Source organism: Monodon monoceros, unplaced genomic scaffold (assembly GCF_005190385.1).
Source record: "Monodon monoceros isolate NGI ecotype Baffin Bay Population unplaced genomic scaffold, NGI_Narwhal_1 Super_Scaffold_18, whole genome shotgun sequence".
Taxonomy (NCBI): Eukaryota; Metazoa; Chordata; class Mammalia; order Artiodactyla; family Monodontidae; genus Monodon; species Monodon monoceros.
Window position 1 is genome coordinate 168,749,860 of NW_021703774.1, and position 27,215 is coordinate 168,777,074.

The 27,215-nt window shown below is 57.9% G+C and overlaps 1 protein-coding gene across 1 annotated transcript; it reads left to right on the forward strand.

Moving 5' to 3' along the window:
* Window positions 1–26,608, forward strand: EPHA2 (EPH receptor A2). Its single transcript, XM_029229140.1, has 17 exons — window positions 1–190; window positions 4,852–4,919; window positions 6,670–7,339; window positions 15,652–15,807; window positions 15,913–16,245; window positions 16,782–16,897; window positions 17,358–17,511; window positions 17,994–18,093; window positions 18,550–18,605; window positions 18,852–18,977; window positions 19,071–19,256; window positions 19,411–19,472; window positions 19,577–19,786; window positions 19,994–20,143; window positions 20,885–21,078; window positions 21,680–21,835; window positions 26,473–26,608. Exons 1-17 carry the CDS (start codon window positions 106–108, stop codon window positions 26,576–26,578), a joined length of 2,928 nt encoding a protein of 975 aa, XP_029084973.1. The 5' UTR covers window positions 1–105; the 3' UTR covers window positions 26,579–26,608.
* The last annotated feature ends 607 nt before the right edge of the window (window positions 26,609–27,215 follow it).

Below are 27,215 nucleotides of genomic sequence, written 5' to 3' on the forward strand. Positions count from 1 at the left end.
GCAGAAGTTACGCGCAGGCGGCAGGAGGGAGCAGGACATCGAGGCCTGCGCGCGGGCGTGCGGGAGCCGGGCACGGAGAACCGGGCTGAGAGCAAGGAGCGCGACATGGAGCGTCTGGCACCCCGCGCCTGCCTCGCCCTGCTGTGGGTCTGCCTGCTGGCCGCGGCTGCCGCGGCGCAGGGCAAGGAAGGTGAGTGTGCGCTCCGACGGCCACCCGGCCCGACCCAGCCGCGGCGGCCGGACCCCCGGACCCCCGCTCCTCCCAGAGCCAGGCGCGCCTGGACGCGCGCAACTTTGGAAACTGACCTGGCGCCGCCCAGTCCCGGAGTGCTGAGGTCGGGAGGACTTGCTGGCTGCGATCGGGACGAATTTGGGACTCCCCCACCCGGGGTTATAGGGGCTCCGGGGACTAAGAGGTTGGGGCCTGGGCGCGCGGGGTTCAGAGGCCGCAGAGAAGGGGACCCGGAACAATACTCAATGTTCTGTGATGACCTAAATGGAAGGAAATATAAAAAAGAGGGTATATATGAACCTATAGCCGATTCACTTTGCTGTACAGCAGAAACTAGCACGTTGTAAAGCAACTGTACTCCAATAAGAATTTTAAAAAAGAAAGAAAGAAAAGGGGGACTCAGGGCGGCCACACGGTTGCAGCCAGGGTGGCGGTTTCAGGAACGCGTCCCGGCGGGGGCTCGGGGTCCCTTGGAGAATGGGCTACCTGGGGGCCTTTCCGCCGGCTCAGCTTCACGGTGAATTCGCTAACCTGCTTGCGCCGATTTTGTGGAGAAGGCGTTTCTGTGGAGGCCCCTCATTTTGAGGAGGGGTCTCTTCGACAGGCGAGGAGACAGACCCCTGCAGAAGCCCCAGCTCCCTGAGATTTTCTCCACGCCCCCTTATGCCTCCAGTCGGGGAGGAGAGCTTGCGGGGAGCTTCGGGCCAATCTGCCCACGCACAGCCTTCCCTCCTTCCCTCCCCGCACTCCCAGGCTCGGGGGGCAAGGCTCGGGGCCGCGAGAGCGGACAGGAAGTCCCAAAGTCAAGCGTTCTGAGCAAGGGGTGACTCAGAACGAGGAAATGCGGCAGGTGGGGGCGCGGCCGCCCAAGGTGTGGAGCCGTCACCCCAGGGTCACCAGGGAATCCGAGCGCCCGGGGGTGGGGGACTGCATCACCCACCCCCGCCCCAGCGCTCCCGCTGCCGCACTGCGCGAGGGGCCGCGGACTTTGCCCTGGGCGGGGCGGGTGGTGGATGGGGACGTTGCCCCTCGGCTAGGGTCGCAGAGAGGATGGGGGCTCTTGCCCTTGGCCGAGGACCTTCCTGTCCATCCAGCCGAGGCCGGTTTCAGTTTCCGACTGAGAAAGAGTTTTGCCCGCTCGCCGGGGCCGAGGGAGGTTTCCGCAGGCTCCACCAGGGGGAAGTGCGGAGGAAGCCCTGGCCCGGTGAGAAGTTTCCTTGAGCCTTGCCTTCCTTTTCCGCCTCCCAAACTGGGGTTGGAGGTTTTGCTGTTCCAAGTTCGGTGGCAAAGAGGCCAGAGCTGGAACTCTTGGAGGGTGGAGGCGGGGGTGGCATCCTGTCCGCGTCCCTGAATCACTCAGGGTTTCTTGTCCCAATGTGCTGGAGGAGTGGGTGGCAGGGATTTCTGTGATCCTCAATACCCGCCCCCCCCTCAGCTTTTCGTCCTCCCCCCTTCCCGGGGGATTGCGGTTGGAGAGAAGGGGAGAGACAGCTGGATTCACTACAGGCCTTTCTTGAAGGCTGCCCATGGGGGGTGGGGGGATTAGGCAGGAGGGATGCTACTGGGCGATTGTTGTGCTTCAGCCTTGTCCTCGCGCCCCTCTGCCGAGCCCCCCCCCAGCCTAGAAGACTAGTGCCCCCCATGGAACGGGGTGGGGGAGGAAAAGGACAGGGGAACATTCTTCCTTAGGCTTCAAGAGTCCCTGTGAAGGACTCCCTAAGGAGGTGTGCCTGTAGTGGGGAGGGGGGGAGTGATGGCCCAGCTGCCGGGATGCTGGCTGGATGTGCTGGATCTGCCTGGGGCTGGGTTGGGGGTGCAGAGACACGAGTCCCTTCAACCCTTCAAGCGAAGCTGCTTTTCGCTTCCCTTCTCCTTCCCCGTGAGTGGAGGAGCCAGGCTGCCTTGGGAGACCCAGATGGAGCCTGTTAAATTCTCAACAGCCACTGAGTCTGTCCTCCTTTTACAAATGGGGAAACAGGGAGGCCCGAGCCCTCCCTCACTAGGGCCCTCTGTACAGGGAGGGTTAGGTCTGAGCATGTGGCTTCTTGGGCTGCCAGAGCCCAGGGCCCCTGCACCCGGGTGTGTGCTGGGTTTTTCTGAGAAGGGAGAATAGCTGGGCAGGGGTGCAGGGCTTGCTGATTTGAGGTGCAGCTGGGAGGTGGGCTGGAGAGCGCTCGGGAGGCCTGGAAAGTCCTTGGCTTCTTGATTCCGTAAGAGCCCAATGTGCTCTCTGTCCCCTTCCCTTTTTCTTCTTCATTCTTCCCCCTCCCCGCCCCCCAGTCCCCTGCCTCCCTGCTTCTTTAGCAATTAGCTGGTCTCGGTTCAGGAGGGATGGGGGGAGCAGGGAGGTGACACTAGGGGAGTGGGTGGTCGTACTGCCTTTGAGTAAAGAGCCCTGAAACAATATGGACCCAGAAGGATGACATTTATGATGGAACTTCAGACTGAGAAGGAGGTTTTCCTGGGGGTGGGAGGAGGGACGGGGGACTCCTGGATGAGCCCTGCTTAGCCCAGGCTTCTCAGTGAAGCCTTCGGGGGCCAGCCGAGGGGCTGTTGGCCCCTGCCCCTTCCAGGAGCCTCAGACCCTGGAGGCCGCTCAGGGAGAGACCGCACCTGTGCGGCAGGGTGGAGGGACCGGGGCTGGGCGCCTGTTCCTGGTGATTGGTTCTAGGGAATTTCCCCGGGAGGGGGCTCCTTCCTGTGTGAAGGCTTCTTTTCTTCTCTGATGAGCCCTGTGATATTTCTAGAGCCAGGCCTGGGTCTGGAAGGGGAGCGAGCTCTGGCAGGGGTGGTGGGGGTCCCTCCGTGCCAGGTTAACCCTTCAGAGCCTAGGAGCCATGAGCCCCCTTCCCCAGGGGCGCAGACTGCAGCTTCCCACGCCTCTAAGGAAGGGGGGTGTGCAGGACCTTGAGGGACACTCACCTTTGTCCGCCCTACACACCCAGCTGGAGCCCCCAGATTCCTTCCAGTGTAGCCAGGACATTCCATTTGCTAGTGGGGTTAGTGAGTTTTCCAAGCCTGAGCCTTGGGCATGTCCGAACAAATCCCTGCCCCTACCCACCCCCCAGCCACCCTCCCCTGTCCCCTCAGCCTTGGGGCCGGTGCCACATCGGATTTCCTCTCCCTGTCTGGGCTGTGAGGCCCTTCCTAGAGAGACTTGGCCCGGGTCAGCAGTGGTCAGGTGGCAGTGCTTCATCCCTAGGCCTGGGGGCCTCCAGCCCAGGCAAGCAGGGCAGTCTGTCCTCAGGAAAGGGTTTCTCAGACTCTCCTCAGGCCCCTCTCCCCCTCCCTCCCCATCTCTCTAAATCAGGCCCATCTCTGCCTGCCTGGGGTTGCACCCTTAGAGTTATTCTTCCAGGCCTAGGCCTTGAGGAATGCACCTTCTGAGGCCATATTCCTCATGCTCCAGACTCCAAAGGAAGTAAGCGCTTGGTCCCTTACCCCCTCCACCTTAGGGCTTTACTCTTGGAATCCAGGGACCTTGTATAGGGTCCATGCCTCAGTTTCTCCAATCTCGTTATCCTCCAGGGAGGGTAGCTTCTATTGGCAGCTACCTGGACCTTATTTGGAAATGGAGGAGGGGGCCATACTGGGGTCTTGGGTCTTGGCTGTAGCCCCTGAGCCTGGCAGAACCCGGGGTGGACCAGTGGGAGGTGCCCAAGCGGGGGTGGGGCTGGATCTAGGGAAGCCTCTGGCAATATGTCCTTCCCTCAGGCTCCAGATGCCTCTCTGGGGATAGTGTGGTCCTGGCACCTGGTCCCTCTGGGCCTGGAAGTCCTCTTTAAGGGTTTCCATCCCTGGTCCCCTAGGCACCCCTGGCAGGGCAGTGGCCAGGGTGTGAGGGACGGGGGCAGCGGGAGCGATTTTCCCAGGGAGGGGACCTCGCCAGCTGTGTGTATCTTTGGGTCCCTCCTAAAAGCCCCTATGGGTTCAGGGCTTTATCCTGCCTGCTCTGTGGCTTTTGTGGTGGGAAGATCGGTTTCCAGACCCCCCCACCAATCCTGCTCCCCTCCCTGGAGCTGTTCCCACCTGTGAACAGCTCTCTCCTCTTGGAGGGCCATGAGACATGTATGTACATACGTGTGCTGCATAGACACGTGCTACGTGGCCTGGGTGGGGCTGAGGGTGTTTTGTGCTGTGTGTGTATGGAGGGGACGTGGCAGGAGCGGACAAGAGTGCCTCCAAGGCCCACGTGCATGTGAAGTGCTGCGGAGGGGCCCTGTTTCAGGAAGCAGATGGGGCAGCGTGGTGTCACTTAATAGCCCTGCTCGCCCCAGCTCTCTACCCAGCTGTTGTTCCCCTGCTGGGCCGAACTCTGTCCTGCTCTGCCCAGCTGGGGGCTGCTGAGGGGGCGGCGTGGGCTGGGAGACGTGAGGCCTCACCCAACCTGCTCTGTGACTTTGACTAGGTCCCATCCCTTGCCTGGAGCTCTGCTTCCCTGTTTCTGGAGAGACGGGTCTCTTGGACATGGTGACCCTGTGTGGTGGGGTCTCTCTCTGAGGGCTGAGGAAGACTTCAAGGCTTCTTGGGATTCCTGGGGGACTCTCACCTTTTCCACCATGACCTGACCCCTGAAGATACCCCCAAGCTCACCCAGCGCCCTCTCTCATCTCTTCCAGTCGTCCTGTTGGACTTTGCCGCAGCTAAAGGGGAACTCGGCTGGCTCACACACCCATATGGCAAAGGGGTAAGCCTTCAGGGTGCGGGTGTGGGCATGAGGAAGCTGAGACCCAGGGAGGATGGGGCCTGGCCCAGATCAAACAGCTCAGCCAGGGTTCGAACTCAGGTTCCTGCTTCTCACACCAACTGGGCAGGCTGGGGTTGGAAGGTGGGGAAGGGACCCGAGAGGTGGAAAGAGCTGGGGAGACCGCTGAAGGCCCTAGCAGAGCAGGACCCTTGGATGCCCCAGAAGGCTGATGGTCAAAAGGGACCCCCTCTCGCTCCCTTCATTCCCCTCTTGGGTGGGAAGGGGTTAAAGGCTCCCCCTGCCTTGGAGGTCCCAGCCCAGGAACTGAGGGGTGAGGAAGAGACAGGGAATGTGGGCTCCCAGGTCCCCAAAGCCCCGGGAAACCGGATCAGGTTCCTTCCTGCTGGGCCCTCTCCCCGCTCCTCCAGCTGTTGTTTCCCTTTCCTGCTCGGGGTTGAGTTTGTTTTGCCTCCTTCCCACCCAAGTTCACTCCCTCCCCTCCCTCTGCCCTGCCCTGCTGTGACCTGGGCTGGTGGGCCAGACCCCAGGGTCCTCTCCCTGGCTTTGCCTGTGACGACTGTGTGGCCTTGGGGAGGATACTGCTGCTCTCTGGGCCTCAGTTTTCCCCTTGTTGAATTTGTTCTGGGGCCTTAGCTGGGGAGAGCGGTGTCTCCAGGGGGATAGCTGGGGACAGTTTCTATTGCTGGCCAGATCTGCGGAGTCAGGCACTTGTCCCTGGTCACCTTAGCTCCGAGGAGGCCTGGAGTTTAACTCTAGTGGATTTCCAAGATCCTGGAATGTTCAGCTGGGAGAGAGCACAGATCACCTAATGCAGCCCAGTCATTATATAGAGTGGGAAACTGAGGCCCAAGGGCATCTGAGGCCCCTGTGACACAATGCAGCCCAGGTCTTTTTCCTTGGCCCCTTCTGGTTTTTTCATTCATTTGCTCATTCATTCAACAAATACTTTGCTGAGTACCTACTCCATTTCAGGTAGGCCCTGGGGATACAGAAATGAACTAGATGCAGTCTCTGCCCTAAGGAGCTCAGAATCTCGTGTGGGAGCCAGGTTTAGTTGTCACCACTTAGGTGCTAAGGTAACAGAGACTGTGGGAGCCAGGGGGAAGCACTTGCCCCAATCTTGGCCCAACCTGGGAAGTCTTCCTGGAGGAGGCTGAGCAATGTTTTGAGGAGTGATGGGTGATTATCCATTGATTCTGACTTAACCTCTTCCCTGCCACTCACACACATCTACACAGTGAATTATAATGATAATAATAATAGGGATAATAATGATAATGATACCAGCTGCCTTGTATGACTGTCACCCACACCAGGCAATATGCTCCGCATTCGACAGACATTCTGTCATTTATCTTCACAGCAGTTCTGTGAGGTAGTTTTTGCCCCCATTGTACAATGGGGACTTTGAGGCTCAGAGAGTTTAAGTGATCTGCCTGAGGTCACATGGGACCCCCAGCCTCCACCCTCAGCTCACTGTATAGTATACGGGTTCAGCACTGCAACACTGGGGTCAGGGACACCAGGGGGTCAGATCCAGCTCAGCCACTTGTAGTGTGTGACGGTGACTTGAAGCCCTTCCTTGGGCCTCAGTTTCCTTCCCTGTAGAATGAGGACAGCAGGAACCATAGAGCAGCTTCCTGATGCCCAGCTTTGCTACCTGGGCGATGCCTCTGGGCCTCAGTTTCCCCCAGGCACCTGCCCACACTAACCTGTCGGCCCCGTGCAGTGGGACCTCATGCAGAACATCATGGACGACATGCCCATCTACATGTACTCCGTGTGCAACGTGGTGGCCAGCGACCAGGACAACTGGCTCCGCACCAACTGGGTATACCGCGGTGAGGCCGAGCGCATCTTCATCGAGCTCAAGTTCACCGTGCGTGACTGCAATAGCTTCCCTGGGGGTGCCAGCTCCTGCAAGGAAACCTTCAACCTCTACTACGCCGAGTCTGACGTGGACTATGGCACCAACTTCCAGAAGCGCCAGTTCACCAAGATCGACACTATCGCGCCCGACGAGATCACGGTCAGCAGCGACTTCGAAGCACGCCACGTGAAGCTGAATGTGGAGGAACGCTCCGTGGGGCCGCTCAGCCGCAAGGGCTTCTACCTGGCCTTTCAGGACATTGGTGCCTGCGTGGCACTGCTCTCTGTCCGCGTCTACTACAAGAAGTGTCCCAAGCTGCTGAAGGGGCTGGCCCGCTTCCCCGAGACCATCGCGGGCTCCGACGCGCCCTCCCTGGCCATCGTGGATGGCACCTGCCTGGACCACGCTGTGGTGCCGCCCGGGGGTGAAGAGCCCCGCATGCACTGTGCAGTGGATGGCGAGTGGCTGGTGCTCATTGGTCAGTGCCTGTGCGAAGCAGGCTACGAGAAGGTGGAGGACGCCTGCCAGGGTGAGTGACGGTGCTGTGGTGGCAGAGAAAGGGGGTACTGGGGTGGAGGCTGTGGTCCAGGATCTGGTCTCAGCTCTGGGATGTGGGGATCTTGGTAAGGTTGTCCCTGCTCAGACATGCAGTGGCTCTGTTAGTGAAAATCTCGGAGGCTTCCTGGCCTTATGATTGGATTCACTCATTCACCGGGAATGAATACACTGAGAAACAGTATGGAGGTTACGAGTGAAGACTCTCAGAAAGAATACCTGGGTTCAAATCCCAGGTTTACATTTAGCTGTGTGACTTTAAGCCAGTTCCTTAACCTCTCTGTGCCCGGGTTTCCTCATCTGTAAAATGGAGATGAACATAGTGCCCATCTTGTAGGATTGTTATGATAATCAAATGACTTAATACTTGTAAAGTTCTTAGGTCAGCGTCTGACACATAAGCGTTTTTAAGTGTGATTGTTATTTTTGATTCATCCCACAAGTATATCTTGAGTATCTATTATATACCGGCACTGTGGGCACATAACACAGTCCCAGGAGCTAGTACCATCTCTGTTAACTCCCTGTGACTTTAGGCAAGTCGCTTAACCTCTCTGGGTCTCAGGCTCCTCTTTTGTACATGGAGGTGAGTGAATTGAACCCAGGATTCGCATCCCCTGGCTGCACATGACAGTTACCTGGGGAGCTTTTTGAAAAATGCCTGCGTTGGGGGGATACTCAGGATCTGCCCTCCCCACCTGACCCTCCCCAGGGCCATAGACTCAGATCCTCCCATCGGGGCTTCTACTGATGACAGACTGAGCCCAGAGAGGGGGCCAATTAGATCAGACTCTCTCTGGGAACAGGGCCTGGGCATTAGTGAGCTCACACTGGGAGGCTGTGGCTTGGCCCGGCCAGGACCTGTGACAGCGGAAAGCTCTAGAGCAACGTGGATTTTTTCAATGGGTGACTTTTTCTGGAAATGGCTGTGGGGCAGGGCGTTTGTGGAATGTAGGCTGACCTTTGGAAGGCCAGCTCATCCCCTCTCTCTGGGAGCTTCTTTGCTGAGATAAGCAGGGTGTTGAGAAATTGGGGGGTTAGGCCCTACAGCTATACATACCGACTGAGTGACCTTCAGTAAATCTCTCTTCATCTCTGGCCTCAGGCTTCTTGTCCGTAAGACAAGAAGTTCAACTATACTAGCAGACTGTATACTTGGTTTTTAGCCATGGATCCTGCAACCCATGAAAGGGTTTCAGGTATCGGAGGAGCCTGAAGCCCTTTCTCATGGGCTCCACTTTCCTCTTAAAACAAATCCTCAGAACCCTGCTTAACACAGTCTGCAAACCCCTGAATGAGATGTCCCCTCAGAGCCTTTCTGTGCCTTTGGTGTAGTCTCTGCTGTGGCCCTTCCCACCACCCTGTTGTCCTCCCAGCTCTCCTCTGCTCTTCAGGCGGCCCCTGCTTTAGGTGACCTCAAGTGCACACTCCCAGTTTCAGACAATGACTGGGGGGGTTGCGAGGGAGCCCAGTGGGTTGAGCAGACTCCTCCCACATGACATCCTCACACAAGAATGCAGGGGTGCGGGGTGAGGGGCAGCTGAAAACTTTCCACAGGCTGGTGATTCAGACCCTGCAGAGATAAGTGGACAGTTGAGGTTGGGGAGGGGTGTCTCTCTCCAGGAAGGGGGGCAGGCTTCCCTCCCCAGGAAGTGGGGGGTCAGGACCTCACAGGTTTTGTTTGTGAAGAGTTGAGCCACCCCAGGGTAGGGAGGACTGGTTTCCAGGAGCGAAATCTTTGACTTTGCTTGTGGGACCCTCTCCACTGCCGGCCACCTGTTGCCTTGGTTTTTCCTCCTTAGGATCCCTCTCCCAAAATTCCCTTCAACGCGGTTTAGGGACCCTCTGTGTGGTTGGGAACCCCCGGCCCGGCTACTCTTTATCCCTCCAGACCTTCCCCAGCACCCCTGACCAGGATGCCAGTGGAGATAATAACAGTAATTCCTGTAGAAAAGTGCTCTTCAAAAAAAAAAAGAAAGAAAAGAAAAGTGCTCTTCCAGGGCAGGCATGAGCTCGGCGAGTGCTTTATCTTGTTCCTGCTGAATCTGTACCACCTTTCGTGAGAGGCAGGGACTGTTATCAGCCCCACTTAACAGACAGGAAACTGAGGCTCAGAGAGGTGAAGAGACTTGCCTGGAGTCACACAGCTAAGATTTAGTTGCATCAGGATTGAATCTAGGTGATGCAGCAGCGTCCAAGCTGGAGGATGGGTCAGGAAATGGGGCGGGAAATGACCAGTTCCTTTGGAATCCCTGACTCAGCTCCTGGCCCTGGGACAGACTCTCAGGGCAGCCCCGGGATGGTGGGTCCTGGCGCAGGATGTGAGGTAGTTGAGGGGCTCTTACTGAGCATGTTAAGGGAGAAATGGAGAGAGATGGAGGGTCTGCCCCCCCCCCCCCCCCCCCCGCTACCGCCTCACCCTTCACGGGGCCATGGACCCAGATTCTCCCATTGTGGCTTTTATTGATGACAAACCAAGCCCAGAGAGGGCACTGGGCAGGCCAGGGTCACCCAGCACCTGGTCCAGGTTATTCCCAGCGTTTGTTTCTCCTGAGAGTTCTTTCCCCAGGAAGCTCTCAGCCCAAGAAAGAGTTAAATGGGCAACGGAAGAGAGGCACCTCCCAGGTGCTGTGCGGACAGGTGGGCACACTGCCCAGAGAGCTCTTGTGAGCTATGTCAGGAATGAGCCAGCTTCTCTCCAGCTCCCCCGCTCCCCGCCCTCCCTCCCTAGGCCTGCCTAGGGGACAGTGGAGTCACTCAGGCTGACCGTCATCTCCCCCGGGGCGGCTTTGTCTCCCTGTTTGTCTCTGCTTCCTGTGCTGGCATCGGCAGCTGAGCTGCTGGGGCCCCAGATAGTGCCTCAGCCGTGGGGACTGCCGGCCAGGTGAGCAGGTGGCCAGCGGCTTTGGCCAGAGGCTCAGCCCAGCAGCTGGGAGGCCGGAGCTGGAGGTGGGGCTGCAGGGTCAGGAATTCCCTCCTTGGAGGCTGCTGCTTCCTCCAGGGGCCCAGCCCCTCGCTCCTGCAGCTTCTCTGTCCCCCAGTTCATGGACACCTCATCCCATGCTGAGCATTTCCCAAGCGAGGTTTCCTTCTGTCTTCACAAATTACCCAGAGAACCTGAGGACTTTATCCTCATTTTATAGATGAGGAAACTGAGGCCCAGAAAGAGGAAACAGTGACCAAAAGAGCTGGGGCCTGGCATGGGGAGGGCTGTCCCCAAGTGCCCCTGGCATATATCTTTCTACCCACAAGCTGTGTGACCTTGGTGAGTCCCCTCTGGGCCTCATTCTCCCCACCTGTAAAATGGGTAGGTTGGAGCCTTGCTGACTTAGCGATCAGAGCCTACCTCCTGTGACTTTCTGCCGTGGTTCCTTTTGAGAACCTGGGTTGCTCTGGCAAGCTGCAGACTGGGTGACCTCACCATGTGTGCAAGGAGCCGGGTCCTAGTGCTGACATCCTGAGTGGCCCAGGCCTCTCCCAGGGTCCAGAGTTGAAGGGGAGGAGCTGATTGAGGCCTTAGGCAGGGTGTCCCTGAGCCATGGCAGGGGCTGTTGGCAGTCTGGACAGGGCTGATCCCCAGGTGGGGAACTCTGTGCGCTGTGACTCTTGGGCTTGTCCCCTCCCTGGGGAGTGCCACCGGGCCTTATTTCTGTGGAGTTTCCTCTGGCCTGAATGGGGGGTTGGGGGTGGCAGCTCCCACCTCTGTGCCCTGCTCACCCTGCCCTCAGCTCACACTGGGGGCAAATTCAGACGCTGGCAGCTCCATGGGGCGGCCCCTCCCTCCCTCGCTGAGGTGAGTGAGTCCCCAGAACGGAAGGAAGGAGGCAGGGAAAGCAAACAGAAGATAAAAGGCTGGTGGTAGGGAGACAGCGGGAAGCAGAGGCTGTGCTTATCACAGCTTGGTGGAGGAATGCACACAGATAATTCCCCAGGGTGTGTGGGAAAAGGGCAAGGTGCTAGCAGCAACTGGGCCACCGGGACAACTGCTTCCATGGGGGCGACAGGGCCTGCTGGGGACTGAGAAGATGCCGGGGTCTGGAGTTATCAGTTCCCCTCATTTGCAGGGTCAGTAACTTACGGGGTCGCCGTTTGCTGCCCGTCAGGGCACCAGACAAAGTCCAGGCTTCGCATCCTTGGGCTGAGGGGGTGCACGTGGTCGTCAGCTGGGCATGGCTTGGGGAGGTGACTGGCTGCAGGGAATTGTCACTGCGACCTCTTGACCCTGTGATTGATCCTGTGACCTCGCCACCACCACCAGCCCGGGAGGTTGTTGGGCCTTGGGGGAGGGGCTCTGCCAGGGGCTGGATTTGCGTCATGCCAGAGGGTGTATGTCCCTGAGTCACACCTCATGCTGCCATCTGAGGGGCGGGCATCGGGAACTGGAAAAGCTGGGGTGCAGCCCTGGGTGCAGCCACCATGCCCCAGTTAGTTCCCCTGCTCGGAGTGGCCCTGGGCCTGCCAGGCGACCGGGGTCAGAGGAGTTCTCCACAGGTGTGTCAGAGTCAGCCTCCGGTGCCAGGCAGGTGGTGTCCCGGTGCACTGTCCCTGCAGGGTCTTCCTGGGGACTGAAACGCCGCTCATTTCTGTGGCCCTAGAGCTCGTGTTTAATGAGCACGTGGGTTTTGTCTTTACTCACATATTCATTCATCCATCCAGTCAGCAAACACTAGCTGAGCACCTACTGCATGCCAGACCCTGTGCTGGGACACGGGACACAGATAACTCTTGCTCCCCACGAGCTGCCAGTCTCATAGAGGATCCTAATATGTGCAGAAATCATTTCCAATGGAGCGTGAAAGCCAGGCTGTGAATTCCCCTGGAGCAGAAACAGTGTTTATCTTGCCATGGTCTCCCAGCACCCAGCACTGTGCCAGACACGTAGGAAACGCTCAATTTTCTATTTGGTAAACATAAGATTGAGTAATAGATGCCCTAATGGTCAGAAGGGGACCAGAAATTGGGCAGTCTGGGAGGGCTGTGTAGAAGAGCTCAAGCTGGGTATTGAAGGATGCATAGGAGTTTGCTGGTTGGCGAAGGGACCATGGGTAGTTTGTGTATGTGAGTATGTTTGAGAATGTGTGAACACCAAAAGTGTGACCCCTGTCCCCACTTGCCTGCCCTGCACGCCAGGAAATCCAACCAGGCAAAGTCAGGAAGACACAGGGGCCTGCTGGTGTCAGACACATTAACTCTGGGGCCCCTGAGCACGGGCACACTCTGGCAGGGCCCCTTGAAGTTCTGTGGTTGGAGGAGGGGGCACCACATTCTCGTCAGGCAAGTACATGCCTTGTTGGTGCTGCCTCTCCACTGTAATATCTGGCACATCCGCAGCGGAAATCTCTCCAAATTCCCTCTTTCCTGCTGGCAGCAGGCGGGCCACCCGGGCTCTGGGACCAAAGAATGGAACCCGCCTCTTCCCCCACTTCCGCCTCTTGGCATAGGGCTGGGGGCTGGGGAGCAACCACGTGGTGGGGAGTGGGGACATTGTGGGTTTTGCAGGTGGCTAAAACCTTGTGGGCGCTCGTGGTCCCTCCTCAGCCTGAGAGCCTGAGCCGGGAAGATGCGATAGTGTTCTAGGGGCCCCTGAGCACCCCTACTCCGCGGGGCCTGGACCACCTGGAGCCAGCACTTACCCAGAGTATAAGCCCCTCGGGTGGACAAGTCAGGGCATTTGGGGGAGTTAAGATCCCAGGATAAACATAGCCCAGCTTTCTGAAGTCTCATTTTTACTTGATGATTTGGGGGAGGAGAGAGCTATTTTTGTATCGTAACAGATAAGTTATGAGGAGGACTGCAAACTACACGTGGATTTCTTAAATACAATAGTAGACTTGAAAGACCTCTGGGCCTTCCTTGTAGGAGGCCGTGTTGGAGGCCCCAACAAACCCCCACCCACCCCCCGGGCTTGATTCTAGTCTTTTCTCCCCATAGGACATAAATGTGCCCAGTATGAGAAGACGTATGTTAAGAGGAGGCACAGCCCCTCGCCCCGCCCCCCAGCTGCTCTGAAATTAGTTTGGGGATTTTCTGGCTGTTGAAGCAGGTCGGACCTCCTCTCCTCTCTCTTCCGGCTTGTTTCAGAATATTGATTTCTCTTTGCTCCAAACTGAAATGTTTGTGAGAAAGGAGGGAGGTTCGAGGTCAGGCATCCTGGGTTTAGGTTTTGGGTTCGTGTCGTAGGAGCTTGTTGACCTTGGCCAAGTTCTTTTTCCTCTCTGAGCATCAGTTTCCTCACCTCCAAAGTGGGATGAATGATAACAGTGCCTAGTATAGCAGACTTATTGTGAGGACTAAATGAATGTCAAGTGCGTAGCCCAGGAACTGCACACAGCGGCTGCTGGATCAGTGGTGGCTGTTTGTGACTGGGGCTCCAGGCTCTGCACAGAGCAGGAGTCGGGTCCCAGGTCCCTTCTGTCCTGGACAAGCCCCCTTCCCTACAGCATGTGCCTGAGCTCTTTCAGGGCCTGTGCTGACATTCTGAAGTGGCAGGACAGGCAGAGGAGGTGAGAGAGACTTCTGGGATGGTCCCCCTGGGGCCTCCAGCAAGCAGTCATTAACGGGAAGTCACTATCCAAGACCTTAGGAACTGGGTGTCCTTTGAGTCCTGTCCCTTGACTCCCCACCTCTCTCTGCTCGCATAGAGGACTAAAGGAGGGAGACTGCCCACAGATTTTTCTTGATAACGTAGATCTGACTGTGCCATTATTCTCTACATCAAACCTTCAATGGCTCTCACTGCCCCCAGGATAAAGTCCTTGACCTGGCATTAAAGGCCTTTCTCAATCTGGTCCCTGGAGATCACTCAGCCTTATTGCCTGCTGCTTCCCTGATTTCCGACCACAAAGGCACTCATACTTTCTGTGTCAGCCTTGCTGTTTCTCACCCCTAACTCCTCCTCCCAGTATTTCTGCCCTGCTGAACTCCTACTCAGCCTCTAAACCCCAGCTGAAATATCTCCTCTATGACTCCACAAACCTCCAGCCAAGCTTGTCTCTACCCCCTTAGCCCTTTGCCCACCCCTTATTTATTTATTTATTTTAACTTTTTATTTTATACTGGAGTATAGCCTGTTAACAATGTTGTGATAGTTTCAGGTGCACAGCAAAGCGACTCAGCCATACGTATACGTGGATCCATTCTCCCCCAGACTCCCCTCCCATCCAGGCTGCCACATAACATCGAGCAGAGTTCCCTGTGCTGTGCAGTAGGTCCTTGCTGCCCACCCCTGTATGGTGGACACTGTCACGTGCTCTAGCTCCCAGAGGTCAGGGGCTTTGTCTCATCTCGAGGTCCATGCACTGGGCTGCATGCAGAGTTGAGGATCAGTGTTTGATGAACGTGACACTGAGGCAGGAGGTATCTCAGGACCCTCTCCAGAGTAAGCTGAGGGCGGGAACGATAACTGTAGGGTTGGGTAAGAGGTCCCTGGGTGACCCCACCCCATCTTGGCCACTTCAGCAGCTGCCCAATCCCTGGACAGCCCTGCACAGTGTCTGGGTAGCTTCCTGTCTGTGGGACCAGGAAAGGGCTTGGGGCAGGGGCAGGCAGGGGCAGGATAGGGTGGTGGGAGGAAGGAGCCTCTGGAATCAGGTGTCTGAGCTCCCCCGGCTTGGCCAGGACAGGACCTGCCACCGGGGGAGGGAGAGCTGCTTTCTGGCCGCCCTTGTGAGTGGCGGAAATGACTGGGTCCCTGAAAGCAGGTCCAGAGAAAATGCTGGGGGCCTGGCCTTTCCTGCTTCCTGGTCAGCCAGCCCTGGAACAGGAAAGCGGTCGGGTCCCAGGGCGGGGGGCGCACCTGCAGAGGTAGCATCCTGATGCCCCTGTCTAATCTGTTAGTCAGCAAACACAAATGGCGAAGAAGAAGCAGTCACTGCCCTGGGCAGCTCTCAGTCCAGGTGGGGACCTGCCAGGCTGGTCCGCACGGATTAAAGGATATCTCCAGGTGGGCAGCATGCTCTGCCCAAGGCTGAGCCAGCTGTGAGATAGGATTCTTAGGAAGCTGGAAGGTGAGATGTGGGCCTTGAATGCCAGGTTCAGGGGCATGGCGCTTCTTGCAAGAGCCACTGGGGAGGGCTGCAAAGCTTTGGAGCAGGAGGGCAAGGCACTTCCTGGGTGTCTGGCCCGAGCTAGGTGCTTACCACGCATTTTCTCATCACAAGACATTTTACCAATGACAAAATAGGCCCATAGAGGTTTAGTGACTTGCCAGGGGTCCCAGGGCCAGGGAGGGAAAAGTCGCTTGGGGTGAGAACAGGCTGAGCTGATGTCTGTCCCTGTGCCTGCCAGCCTGCTCACCGGGATTCTTCAAGTCCGAGGCATCCGAGAGCCCCTGTCTGGAGTGCCCCCCACACACCCTGCCGTCCTCCGAGGGGGCCACCGCCTGCGAGTGTGAGGAAGGCTATTTCCGGGCCCCGCAGGACCCACTTTCACTGCTCTGCACGCGTGAGTCTCACAGCGGGTCAGGGAGGGGTGACAGAGCTGGGCGTGGTGATGTTGACATGTCCAGGCCTACCTGGATCTGAGCTCTGACCTCTGCCCTCTGCACAGGCCCGCCCTCCGCCCCGCACTACCTCACGGCTGTGGGCATGGGCGCCAAAGTGGAGCTGCGCTGGACGCCCCCCCAGGACAACGGGGGCCGCGAGGACATCACCTACAGTGTCACCTGCGAGCAGTGCTGGCCCGAGTCAGGCGAGTGCGGTCCCTGCGAGGCCAGCGTGCGCTACTCGGAGCCACCGCACGGGCTGACCCGCACCACCGTGACAGTCAGCGACCTGGAGCCCCATATGAACTACACCTTCACCGTAGAGGCCCGCAATGGCGTCTCGGACCTGGTGACAGGCCGCAGCTTCCTCACTGCCAGCGTCAGCATCAACCAGACAGGTGAGGGCCCAGGGGTGGCAGCTGTGCCCTTGGGGCCCGCCCAGGTGGGGCTTCATGAGGATGGCCACTCAGGGTTCGGCTGGGTTCAGAGAGAGACAGCAGCAAGTGGTTAAAGACACAGTCCCTGTAATCACTTCCAAGCTCTGTGACTGTGGGCAGGTTACTTAACCTCTCTGAGCCCCAGTTTCCTCACCTGTAAAATGGGCGTTCTAGGGCTTTTGAGAGGATTTAATAAACTCTTGTATATAAGGCTCTTAGAACAGTGCCTGGTCCATAAAGAGGTTATAGCAAGAGTCAGATATTGTTTTGGTTTTATTATTTATGCACTCATAAGTACTCACAGGGTACCCCCGATGTGCCAGCCTGTGGTGGGGCCCAGCCTGGGACTTTGTGCTCTGGAGCTGGAAGTTGAGAATCCCAGGTCGGGATCTAAGGAGCCTGGGCTGTGGATGGGAATGCGTCTGGGTGCATCCCCACTACTACCCTTCCCCTGTGTGGCTTTTCACACCCCTCCCCTCCCCCCCCGTCCTGCCCAGAGCCCCCCAAGGTGAAGCTGGAGGACCGCAGCACCACCTCGCTGAGCGTCTCTTGGAGCATTCCTCCACCGCAGCAGAGCCGCGTGTGGAAGTACGAGGTCACCTACCGCAAGAAGGTAACTCTCAAAGGGTTGGGGCTGTCCCCGCTGGACTTCGAACAGAGGACCAGCTGGTCACATAGACGCTCACTGCACAACACAGCCATCTGTTCTGCAAATGAGGAAAGTGGGGTCTGGGGTCTTCCTGAGAGTTGCCTCTCCCAGGCCAGCCCAGCAAAGATTTGTGGGAAAGAAGACATAGTGTTCTGGAATCCCCAGAAGAGATAGTCTTGGGTGGTGGGGAGCCAGGTCTTGGGGATCAGACAGACCTGGGTTTGAGTCCTGGGTCACGCATTTGCTGGTTATGACCTGGAGTGAGTCGCTTCACTTCTCTGAGCCTCAGCTTCCTCCTCTGTAAGGTGAGCGTCGAGGTTGCTAACATAGCTTGTCACCTCGCGAAGCTGGGGCTGCTCCCTGGTGGGCTAAGCTGATGGCCCTGCCCTCACTGTCTGTCCCTCCACCCGCCAAACACCCACAGGGCGACTCCAACAGCTACAACGTGCGCCGCACTGAAGGCTTCTCCGTGACCCTGGATGACCTGGCTCCGGACACCATCTACCTGGTCCAGGTGCAGGCGCTGACTCAGGAGGGCCAGGGTGCTGGCAGCAAGGTGCACGAGTTCCAGACACTGTGTGAGTCAGGGACCAGGGTGTGGGCCAGGCCAGAGTCCTGAAACAACTGGGACATCGTGGGCGGAGGGAATGGATCAAAGAACTTAGAAGTGTCCCCTTCCTGGTCGGCCAGGGCCTAGGACAGTCCAGTGTGGGTCAGCCCCAAGACTGCGGAGGGGGCAGAATTGAGGGCTGGGGGTGTGGGAACCAGCTGTGTATCCAGGGCAGTGTTGTGAGAAGGAAGGATGTGGGCTGTGGCATTGGCGGGCCAAGTTCAAATCCTGCATCGTGGAGAGAGTCCCACACACCTGAGACTACCTGCTCTATTCCCTGGGGAAGCCCTCTCATTTGCCATCTGTGAAATGGGAATAAATATCCTCACGGACCGTCACTAGTAAAGGCACCTGGCAGGTGTCTTGGGGCCCTAAAGTACAACCGGGGGTATTACCATGATTTGAAGCGGGGGGGAGCTCCCTTGTCATCTGCTGGTCTCTCCCTGGCAGCCATGGAAGGATCTAGCAACATGGCAGTGATTGGTGGTTTGGCCGTTGGTGTGGTCTTGCTTCTGGTGCTGGCAGGAATTGGCTTCTTCATCCACCGCAGGTTCGTTGGAGCCTACGCCCCGGGGGCTTAGGTGGGACACAGGGGCAGGAACCTCAGCTTCCTGTATGGAAACTGGGGCTGATAGGAATCTCGTCCCTGCCTCCCGGGGGGGCTGTAAAGATGTAATGATCTGTAAAGGGCTCAGCACAGCACCTGCGAGGCTCAGGGCACGGTGGTCATTATGACAGTGCGTCCACACTTCCTCGGGACACGCGGGCAGGAAGCTCTGGGGAGCTCTAATGAGGAGAGCCTTCATTACAGCCACTTAAGGGGCCATTACGGGGTGTAGCTCCCAAGGAGTGAGCCCGGCTTGCTCACTTCCTCTCCCCCTGCCTGACTGAGCAGAGTGCTAAGCACGCCAGCCCGCAACCTGGACCAGAGTAGGGTCAGGAGGCTCCCCGGCTGGGGCAGGTCACTGACCTCCCTGCGTGTTTGGTTTCCCATGGGGTCTCTCAGGAGGAAGAGCCTGCGGACGCGCCAGTCCTCGGAAGACGTTTACTTTTCCAAGTCAGGTGAGATGCAGCGCCGCCTCCATGCCTGGCCTGCTGTCCCCACGGGCCTCCTCAGCTCTGTGGTAGAGATGGGGGCAGCCAGAGCACTCCCCGGGCGTCCTCGGGCAGCTCAGAGGGCTGAGCCAGAGGCTCCTGAGGTGCCCGGACTGTTGCCTACTCCCCCTCCCCCTCCCCCAAGGCTGCCCCTCGTAGGGACCCCTCCCCTCCCCAAACTGTCTATGACCCTGCCCTTCCTTCCCCTCCCAGAACAACTGAAGCCCCTGAAGACGTACGTGGACCCACACACATACGAGGACCCCAACCAGGCTGTGCTCAAGTTCACCACCGAGATCCATCCGTCCTGTGTCACACGGCAGAAGGTGATCGGAGCAGGTGAGGTTAAGCGCTCGCCGAGGGGCCTGGTACGGGTTGGGAGCAGCCGACGCCCGGGCTGACTGGGACGTCTCCCACATCGCCTGCCTGCAGGAGAGTTTGGGGAGGTGTACAAGGGCACGCTGAAGGTGTCGGGCAAGAAGGAGGTCCCCGTGGCCATCAAGACGCTGAAAGCCGGCTACACAGAGAAGCAGCGGGTGGACTTTCTCAGCGAGGCCAGCATCATGGGCCAGTTCGGCCACCACAACATCATCCGCCTGGAGGGCGTGGTCTCCAAATGTGAGGCTTCAGAGTGGGCGTGGGAGACCCACGTGGGGGGGGGGGGGCTGCCCCGGGGCCTCTGGTAGGTCTCTGTTCAGAGTGTGCCCAGCCCCGCCTGGGCCTCTTCCCTCCAGCTGTGGCCATCCCCTCACACCTGTGCTCACCCCTGCAGACAAGCCCATGATGATCATCACCGAATACATGGAGAACGGGGCTCTGGACAAGTTCCTTCGGGTAAGGACGTGGGCCGGGGCGGGGCGGGATCTGTGGCTGGCGCTTAGGGGCCCTGGTGGGTGCGGGGCTGGCTGGCTGGCAGCTGAGGGCCTGTGCTCTGGCAGGAGAAGGATGGCGAGTTCAGCGTGCTGCAGCTGGTGGGCATGCTGCGGGGCATCGCGGCCGGCATGAAGTACCTGGCCAACATGAACTACGTCCACCGCGACCTGGCTGCCCGCAACATCCTCGTCAACAGCAACCTGGTCTGCAAGGTGTCTGACTTCGGCCTGTCCCGTGTGCTGGAGGACGACCCCGAGGCCACCTACACCACCAGTGTAAGGGCTGGGGCGGCTGTCACCTGGGATGGGGGTCTCAATGAGGTGAAGCAGCCCTCGCTCTGCTCCGGGGTCCTCTCCCCTGCCCACCTGGGGCGTGGGCCTCAGGAGGCAAGAACGCCTCTGGGGAGCATGGAGGAAGGGCCCTGACTGCGATCGTCCTGGGGGTGGCCTAGGGGACAATAGTGATTGGCCAGATCCCCACAGGGTGGCAAGATCCCGATCCGCTGGACGGCTCCGGAGGCCATCTCCTACCGCAAGTTCACCTCCGCCAGCGACGTGTGGAGCTATGGCATCGTCATGTGGGAAGTGATGACGTACGGCGAGCGGCCCTACTGGGAGCTGTCGAACCACGAGGTAGGCCCCCTCGCCCTGCCCAGCCCCATCCGGATCTGAACTGAAACCCTTTACTCATCCTCGAGCCCCAGGGGCTGGGCAGAGAAGAGTTTTGGGGGCTAATCTTCATCTGGTACACCCCTTCATTGGTTCGTTCAGTGAATGTTTCTTGAGGGCCTACCATGTGTCAGGCCTTGTGCTGAGCTCCAGACCCAGTCCCTGCTTACGCTCAGCAGAAGGACGAGGAAAGAAGTAGTGGGTGTGGGGGAAGTGTGTGCGTGCACGCACGTGTGTATCTGTGTGTGTGTGTGTGTGTGTGTGTGTGTGTGCAAGTGCCTGGTGCCTCATGCAGCCTAGAGGCCTAGAAGGCTTCCCAGAGGGGGTCACGTCTCAGCTAGGACTAAGGCACAATAAAGCAGCAGCAGCCAGGTGAGAACACAGAGGGGAAGAGTGCTCTGGCTGAAGGGAGCAGAGAGTATAGGCGCCCAGAGACCGCGGGGAGGCTGGCTGCAGGGCACACAGCGTGGCTGCTGCCCAGGGTACCCTGTGAGGGAACGAAGTCAGGAGACCCTTCCTCCTCTGGAGACATCCTCTTAGCACCTGTCCTTTGTGTAGCGCTGAAGGTTGTGTGTCGTGCCTAAGGAAGGAGGCCAACCCCGCTGTTTCGGGGGCACCCCTTCTCTCCTCTAGCAGCCCCTGTGTATGGGGGAGCTTGGGGGCTGTGAAGGCACCCCTGACCATCCTGCTCGCCCCCTCCCCCAGGTGATGAAGGCCATTAATGACGGCTTCCGGCTTCCCACGCCCATGGACTGCCCCTCCGCCATCTACCAGCTCATGATGCAGTGCTGGCAGCAGGAGCGCGCCCGCCGCCCCAAGTTCGCCGACATTGTGAGCATCTTGGACAAGCTCATCCGAGCCCCCGAATCCCTCAAGACCCTGGCTGACTTTGACCCCCGGTGGGTTCCATACCCTCTGTCCAGGGGGCCCCCAGTTTTACTCCTGAGCCACTTCAGCGTAATGGGCAGCCAGGGGCGGTGGGCAAGGGGCTCAGAAGTTACGCGTGGGCTTTACTTAGACTGGACCGGGTTGGCTCAGGTGGCACTAACGGAACCAATCAGCACATACAGTAAATGTGCCAGCGCGGCACTCAGCGCTTAACGTGTTTTAACTCATTTAAACAACTTAGGAGTTGGGTCCTGTAGTCATCCCCCTTTTGTAGATGAGGAAACAGACGTAGGGCGATTAAGTGTCTTTGTGCTGGCAAGTGGCCAGGCTGGGACTGTGACTCTGAAAACCTGACTGTCTTAACATTTGGTTCTTTTGTAGTAGCTGGTGGTGGGGTGCTCAGTAGAAGCAGAGGGGTGGCAGGAGCTATAGACGCTGACTGCTCCCGACACATCAGGCAGACTCCCGGAAGCCTACCTGACTTGGCTGCCCCGTTGTCCAGATGAGGGAACCGAGGCACAGGGCAGCTGAGCGAATTGCCGGGGTTAGGGAGCAGCATCGTGGGCTGGACCCTGCAGCCCCTCACTCGCGGGCCGGTATCTCCTGTTGCAGGGTGTCCATCCGGCTGCCCAGCACCAGCGGCTCAGAGGGTGTGCCCTTCCGCACGGTGTCCGAGTGGCTGGAATCCATCAAGATGCAGCAGTACACTGAGCACTTCCTGGCGGCCGGCTACACGGCCATCGAGAAGGTGGTGCAGATGACCAACGAGTGAGTCTGCGCTCGGCCCCGCCCGTGCCTGCCCTCTCCCGCCTCCCGCCTCCCCAGGCTGCCTCTGGCTCCACCACCCATCTGCTCTTCTCTCTACCTTCCCAACGCTCCCCTCTCTTCTCTTTCTCTCTCCTTCTCTTTTGGGGAGGGTGGCTTTGCAGGAAGGGCAGAACCAGGCTGGCAGCCAGCAATTCTGGTCACTTACTCGTGGCTCCGTCCTCTTCCTACATCTTTTTTCCACAGCGAGAAAATAATAGTAATTGTGATCATAACCGTAGCGTTTATCGTGGGCTGTGCCAGCTCTGTGCCTGAGCACTTTGAATCAGCCCTCATGATAACTTGGCAGGTGGTTCCCGTCAGTAGTCCCACTGGGCACGTCAGAAACAGTACAGCCCAGGGTCCATGGCCATTTGGGGGATTCCAGCCCTGGTCAGTCAGGGTCCAGAGCTCAGGGACCATGGAGGTCATTAGTGGAGAAACTGAGGCTCAGAGAGGTTACACGGCTTACTCCAGGTCACACAGTTTGTAGCTGAGAAAAGAAAGGCTTCACTTCACAGCCATCACCTGGTTGAATTCCCTATTTGCCTTGTGAATAGATGCTATTATTACTTCCCTATTTAAGTAGGAAAACTGAGGCTGAGAGGTTACATAGGTTGCCCGAGGTCACGCAGCCAGTTAGGGGCAGCGTTCCTCTCCAGGACGCTGAGAAGAAATGGGCAGAGCCCTTGGACTTCCCTGGCTGATGCCGGGGAGAGAGGGCACCAGGCCAGCCCATCCCAGGCACCTCTCCCTGTGTGTTGACTCTCAGCTCTGCGGTCCAGCTTGGCAAGAAGTGGCAGTTACCCCTTACCCTGGCCCTGGGTTCTGCCTTTTGTCAGGCTGCCCTATGGGAGCTCTTCTCTCCTCCCAGCTCCAGCATCAGGGACCCTTCCCGGCATGGACTTGGCATGGACACCTCCTCCCACCCCCGGAGGGAGAAGACATTACCCTCTTAGCTTTTTGTGCTTCTAAAAATACTGTTAGTTCCCAATAGCCCAGCTTGTGTAAGGTCCAAGGTCATGGTGGGAATGAGCCTTGGGGCTGAGAGGTTTTGGGAATCACATGGGAAGGGATGACCCAGGCGTCCCACAGTTCTGGGTCACAGTTCTGGGATTTGGGCCTGAGTCTGAACATTCTCCAAGGCCTCTGAAAACTGCTCAACTGGGCTTCTGACCTGCTGCTAAAGGCCTCTCAGACTAGGCCCCGGCCTGTCCCAGGGGAAGGCTGGGATGAAAGTCAGGCAGGGACAGAGCTGACCAGAGGGCAGCACGGAAATGTGGAGAGAAGAGACGGGCCCCAGGATATATTTTGTTTCCAGCCAACTGCAGGGTCCAAAGCTTGGGCTCTGCAGTCACACCTGGGTTCGAGCCCACACTGGCCACTCCCTAGCCGGTGGTTTTGGTCAAATTAGGTTCCATCTTTGAACCTTGGTTTCTGTTTCCCCATTGTGGGGATTGCATGGGTGCAATACAGATGATATGCCTGGTACGCAGTGAGGGCTTAACCCATGTCACTCTTCCCTTTTCCTCCATGCCCTTGCTTTCCACCCATAGCCTGCAGGCAAATACCAGGGTTCCTCGGCTCCCTCCTCTAACCTGGGAACCTGGAACGGCCCCCTTTGCCCCTCTAGGAGCTCCCACTGAGGACAGTACAGTGTCTCTTCTGGGTGAGCAGAGCTGAGGGCACGGAGAAGTGCATACAGGAAACACATGTTCGTAGAAGCTTCCCGAAATAGCCCGGGGTGCTCCTCGGCCAATTCCTTTCCCACGAGCAGGAAGGAGCAGGGACGGGGCTGTCTTGGATCGGTGGAGGGTGTGTGTGCTGTGTTTTGAAAAGGCCTGCATAAAGGCAGGAAGTCATTCCACGCTGCTTCTCCTCCCATCAGCTCCACTGGTGCTCAGATCTGGGGCCTGTGTGACTCACATCACTGCCTCCTTCAGTACTTCAATTAAATGAAAGAAAGGGGGCTCTCAAAGTGCTTTTTCACTCCGAAAGCTCTGTCTACACATGCTGTGGATCCCAGTGCGAGGCTCTGAGCCGCTCTCAGAATTCAGCCCTTCTGGGATGGGGTCTGGATTTCGCCTTCAATGCCCTTACCCCCGCCTTTGCCTCCCTGCTTCCTTTGGCCCCTCCCAGGGGGCTGGCCGCTCGGTTCCCTGTGGTCCCACAGTGACCACCTTTTCTCGTCTTGAGCATTCACCGTGTTATTTTGGACTCACTTGAGTTTCTAGCTGGAGTAGTGAGTGGTTCTAAATGTGTTTCGAGCAGCTAATGAAAGCAGTGGATGTTACACCCCAGAAAAATACCCAGTTCAACAAAAGGCCCATCCAGTGTGCGAGGCTGTGGCTACAGCGTCCCGAGAAGGCGTGGGGACACTGGCTGATGGGTCTTCTGGTCTCCGAGTGCCCTCAGCACAGGCGTGGCGCTGATGGGATGTTTGCTGAGAGGATGAAAGATCAGGCCACCTCTCCCTCCACTCTCCTTGCACCAAGGGCCAGAGCACAGTCGGTGCTCACCGGGGAGATCGTGGCCTTTGAATTCCCTGCGGCCGGGGCTGGCCTTGCGAGTGCTCAGGAAGAAGGTGGCCTCAGTCATGTGCTTCCCCACCCCTGTGATGGGAGTTGATCCAAGGAAGTGACTGCCTTGGATCTCAGAGTGGGGAACTGAGGCTGGGGCAGGAACAGACTTGCAAGAGGCCGCAGGCATTGGCCGGTCTGGGAGCCTCATCCTGTGTGTGTCCCTGTTTATAGTTAGGAAGTGAGGCAGGGAAGGTTTGGGGGGCTTTGTGTTGGAAGAGACTGGGGCTGGGGCAGGTGGCTTAGAAGCATCTAATCAGAGCCTCCTATTTTACGTATAAAGAAACTGTGGCCCAAAGACAGGACAGGACCCACCCGAGGCTCTGGTGGAATCCAGGACTAGAATTCGGCCTCCTGCCTCCCAGCCCAGGACTCCTCCTCCTACCTGGACCTCAGAAGCACCCTCAGCTCCCTCCCTGTCAGGTTAACTTCACCAACCTGGGAGAGGGGCCCCAGGCAGCCTGGGCAATGGCTCAGTCGCCACTAAAGCATTCATTCAATCATTCATTCATTCGGCAGACACTCCTTGAGGGCCTACTGTTTACCAGGCCTATCCTGGACCTTGGGAGGGGCTGGGAGTGAGGGGATGAGCCTGGGGCACTAGGCCCTACCGTTGCTCTGCTATAGCTAACATAACCCACTGGTCCTTAAACCATACATCAGGGTCTTTGGGATCTGATCAAATGCAGACTCCCTGCCCCGCCTTCAGAACTTCAAAGTCAGTGAGTCTGGAGTTGGGCCCAGGATCCTGCCTTTTCAGTAAGTGCCTCCTTCCCTGCTGGTCTGAATACTTATCTGGGAGCCACACTTAGACACCTACAGGTATGGGGAAAACAGTGCTTCTTTTCCAACACCCTCAACTGTATAGGTTAGAAATGGCGCTGTAGTGTTGGGTTAGGAAGTTCTCCCAGATGTCTGACTCCTGGCCTTCCTGCTTCAGTCCCTGAGCCGCCCTCCCACACACCTGAAAGTCATGTCTCCGGAACTGCAAATAGGAGCTTGCACCATATAGTTAGCTCCCTTTAGTTAGAGCCAGGAGAGGGCCCGTAAAAACCTGGGTGTTTTCATGGGTTTGGGCTGGTGGACGAGGATGGTGAAGGAGGAAACTCCCAGAGTAAGCAGTAAGGTCCGCTCCAGGGCTCTTGGAGTGTAAGTGGTTTTACAAGGGGATGGAGGGGCATGGAAAGGAGGGGCAGGGAAGGGCTATGGGCTCCTGGGCGCGTCTTTCTATCTGGTACTAATGCCACCTTACCCCTCTGCCACCAGTATCCGGGATCTCCCACTCTCCATTTAGGCACTGTTATCCCATTTTACAGGTGAGGAAATTGAGGTCCCTAAAGGGAAAACCCCTACCTCAGGGTAACCTAGTCACTGGATCTGGTCACCTGAAAGGCCCTCCCATTAAAGACCAGCAGAACTTTAACCTCTGATGGTCCCTCAGCAAGGATCTCCTGAGTCCTTCCTCCGTTTTGAGAACTTGGAGGGAGTGGAGGTGAAATAAGGCGATGGCTGTGACGAGACCTTGGGCAGAGAGCTTTGAGCGACACCCCCAGAGGGTCCCTGGCATCTGGTGATGGCATCAGTGCTGCCTGGGGAGGAGCCTTACCTGGGGACAGACCCCAGGGTGGGGGAGGGAAGCCTTTGTTCACAGCTGGCTTGATTCAGCTCCTCCACCTCTTAGCCTGGGTCACTTTGGGCAAGTCACTTCACCTCTTTGAGCCTCAGTTTTCCAGTCTGCAAAATGGGGGCAAAAACAGCACCTACCATAGATTTTGTGCAGATTTGATTTAAAAAAAACAAAGCTGCTCGCATTCAGCGCTTCAATCATTTTCTGAATTTTGTCGGTGTCGGCAGGCTTTCCAGATATGCATCCACTCATCAGACCTCTGCCTTACGAGCTCTGCCCCCCAGGCACCCAAGGCCCCCTCCCCGCTCCCTCTTCTCTCCCCTCACCTCCCTGCCATGGCTGCCCACCTCTCCAGAGCAGGCCCCTCACTCTCCCTCTCTCCCTCCCCCGCACAGCGACATCAAGAGGATCGGGGTGCGGCTGCCCGGCCACCAGAAGCGCATTGCCTACAGCCTGCTGGGCCTCAAGGACCAGGTGAACACAGTGGGGATCCCCATCTGAGCCCTGACAGACCTCGTGACCCCCTCAGCCAAGAATACTTGAAGAAACAGACTGGCTTTCCTGCCAGCTCCATGCTGGGCCACCAGGGACCTTATTTATTTCTAGTCCTTCTTTATTGATGCCACCCTGAGGGCTCTGCTGGGGGGTCTTGGACGATACCTTGGCCTGAGCTGAGGAGATGCTCAGGGACCTTGGGCAGGGGGGCCTCTTCACCTACAAAGGACAGACAGCCAAGCACTTAGCAGTCACCATCGTGTTCCCAGCATCCCCTGGGGCAGGAGCCCCGCCAAGGCCTTTGGACACACACGTGGGACATTGCTAAACTGACCTCCCCTTCGCCGTCTCAGGAGGTGGGGCGGTCAGCCTGCAGCAGTCACAGGAGCAGGGTACCTCACGAGAAGAGGACAAACAGCAGAGTCAGCTGGGCAAGACCCACAGCCGTTCTCCCGTCCCTCTAGTGCCTTCCTCAGCCCCCCAGGCCCCATCCTCAGCCCCCACGGGCCAAACACTTGCTTCCTCGGGGCCCTCACAGGATGCTTGGTTGTGTGGAGGGTTTTTTTTTTTTAAATATATATTTTGTACTTTGTGGAGAGAATGTGTGTGTGACAGGGGCCCGGCTAGGACTGGGGGCAGACAA

Bases quoted from the DNA above. Each gene is read 5' to 3' on its own strand.
- EPHA2 (XM_029229140.1), top strand. From the start codon at position 106: ATGGAGCGTCTGGCACCCCGCGCCTGCCTCGCCCTGCTGTGGGTCTGC. The intron at 18,606-18,851 runs GTGAGATGCAGC...TTCCCCTCCCAG, and splicing joins CGTTTACTTTTCCAAGTCAG to AACAACTGAAGCCCCTGAAG. The intron at 19,787-19,993 runs GTAAGGGCTGGG...AGATCCCCACAG, and splicing joins AGGCCACCTACACCACCAGT to GGTGGCAAGATCCCGATCCG.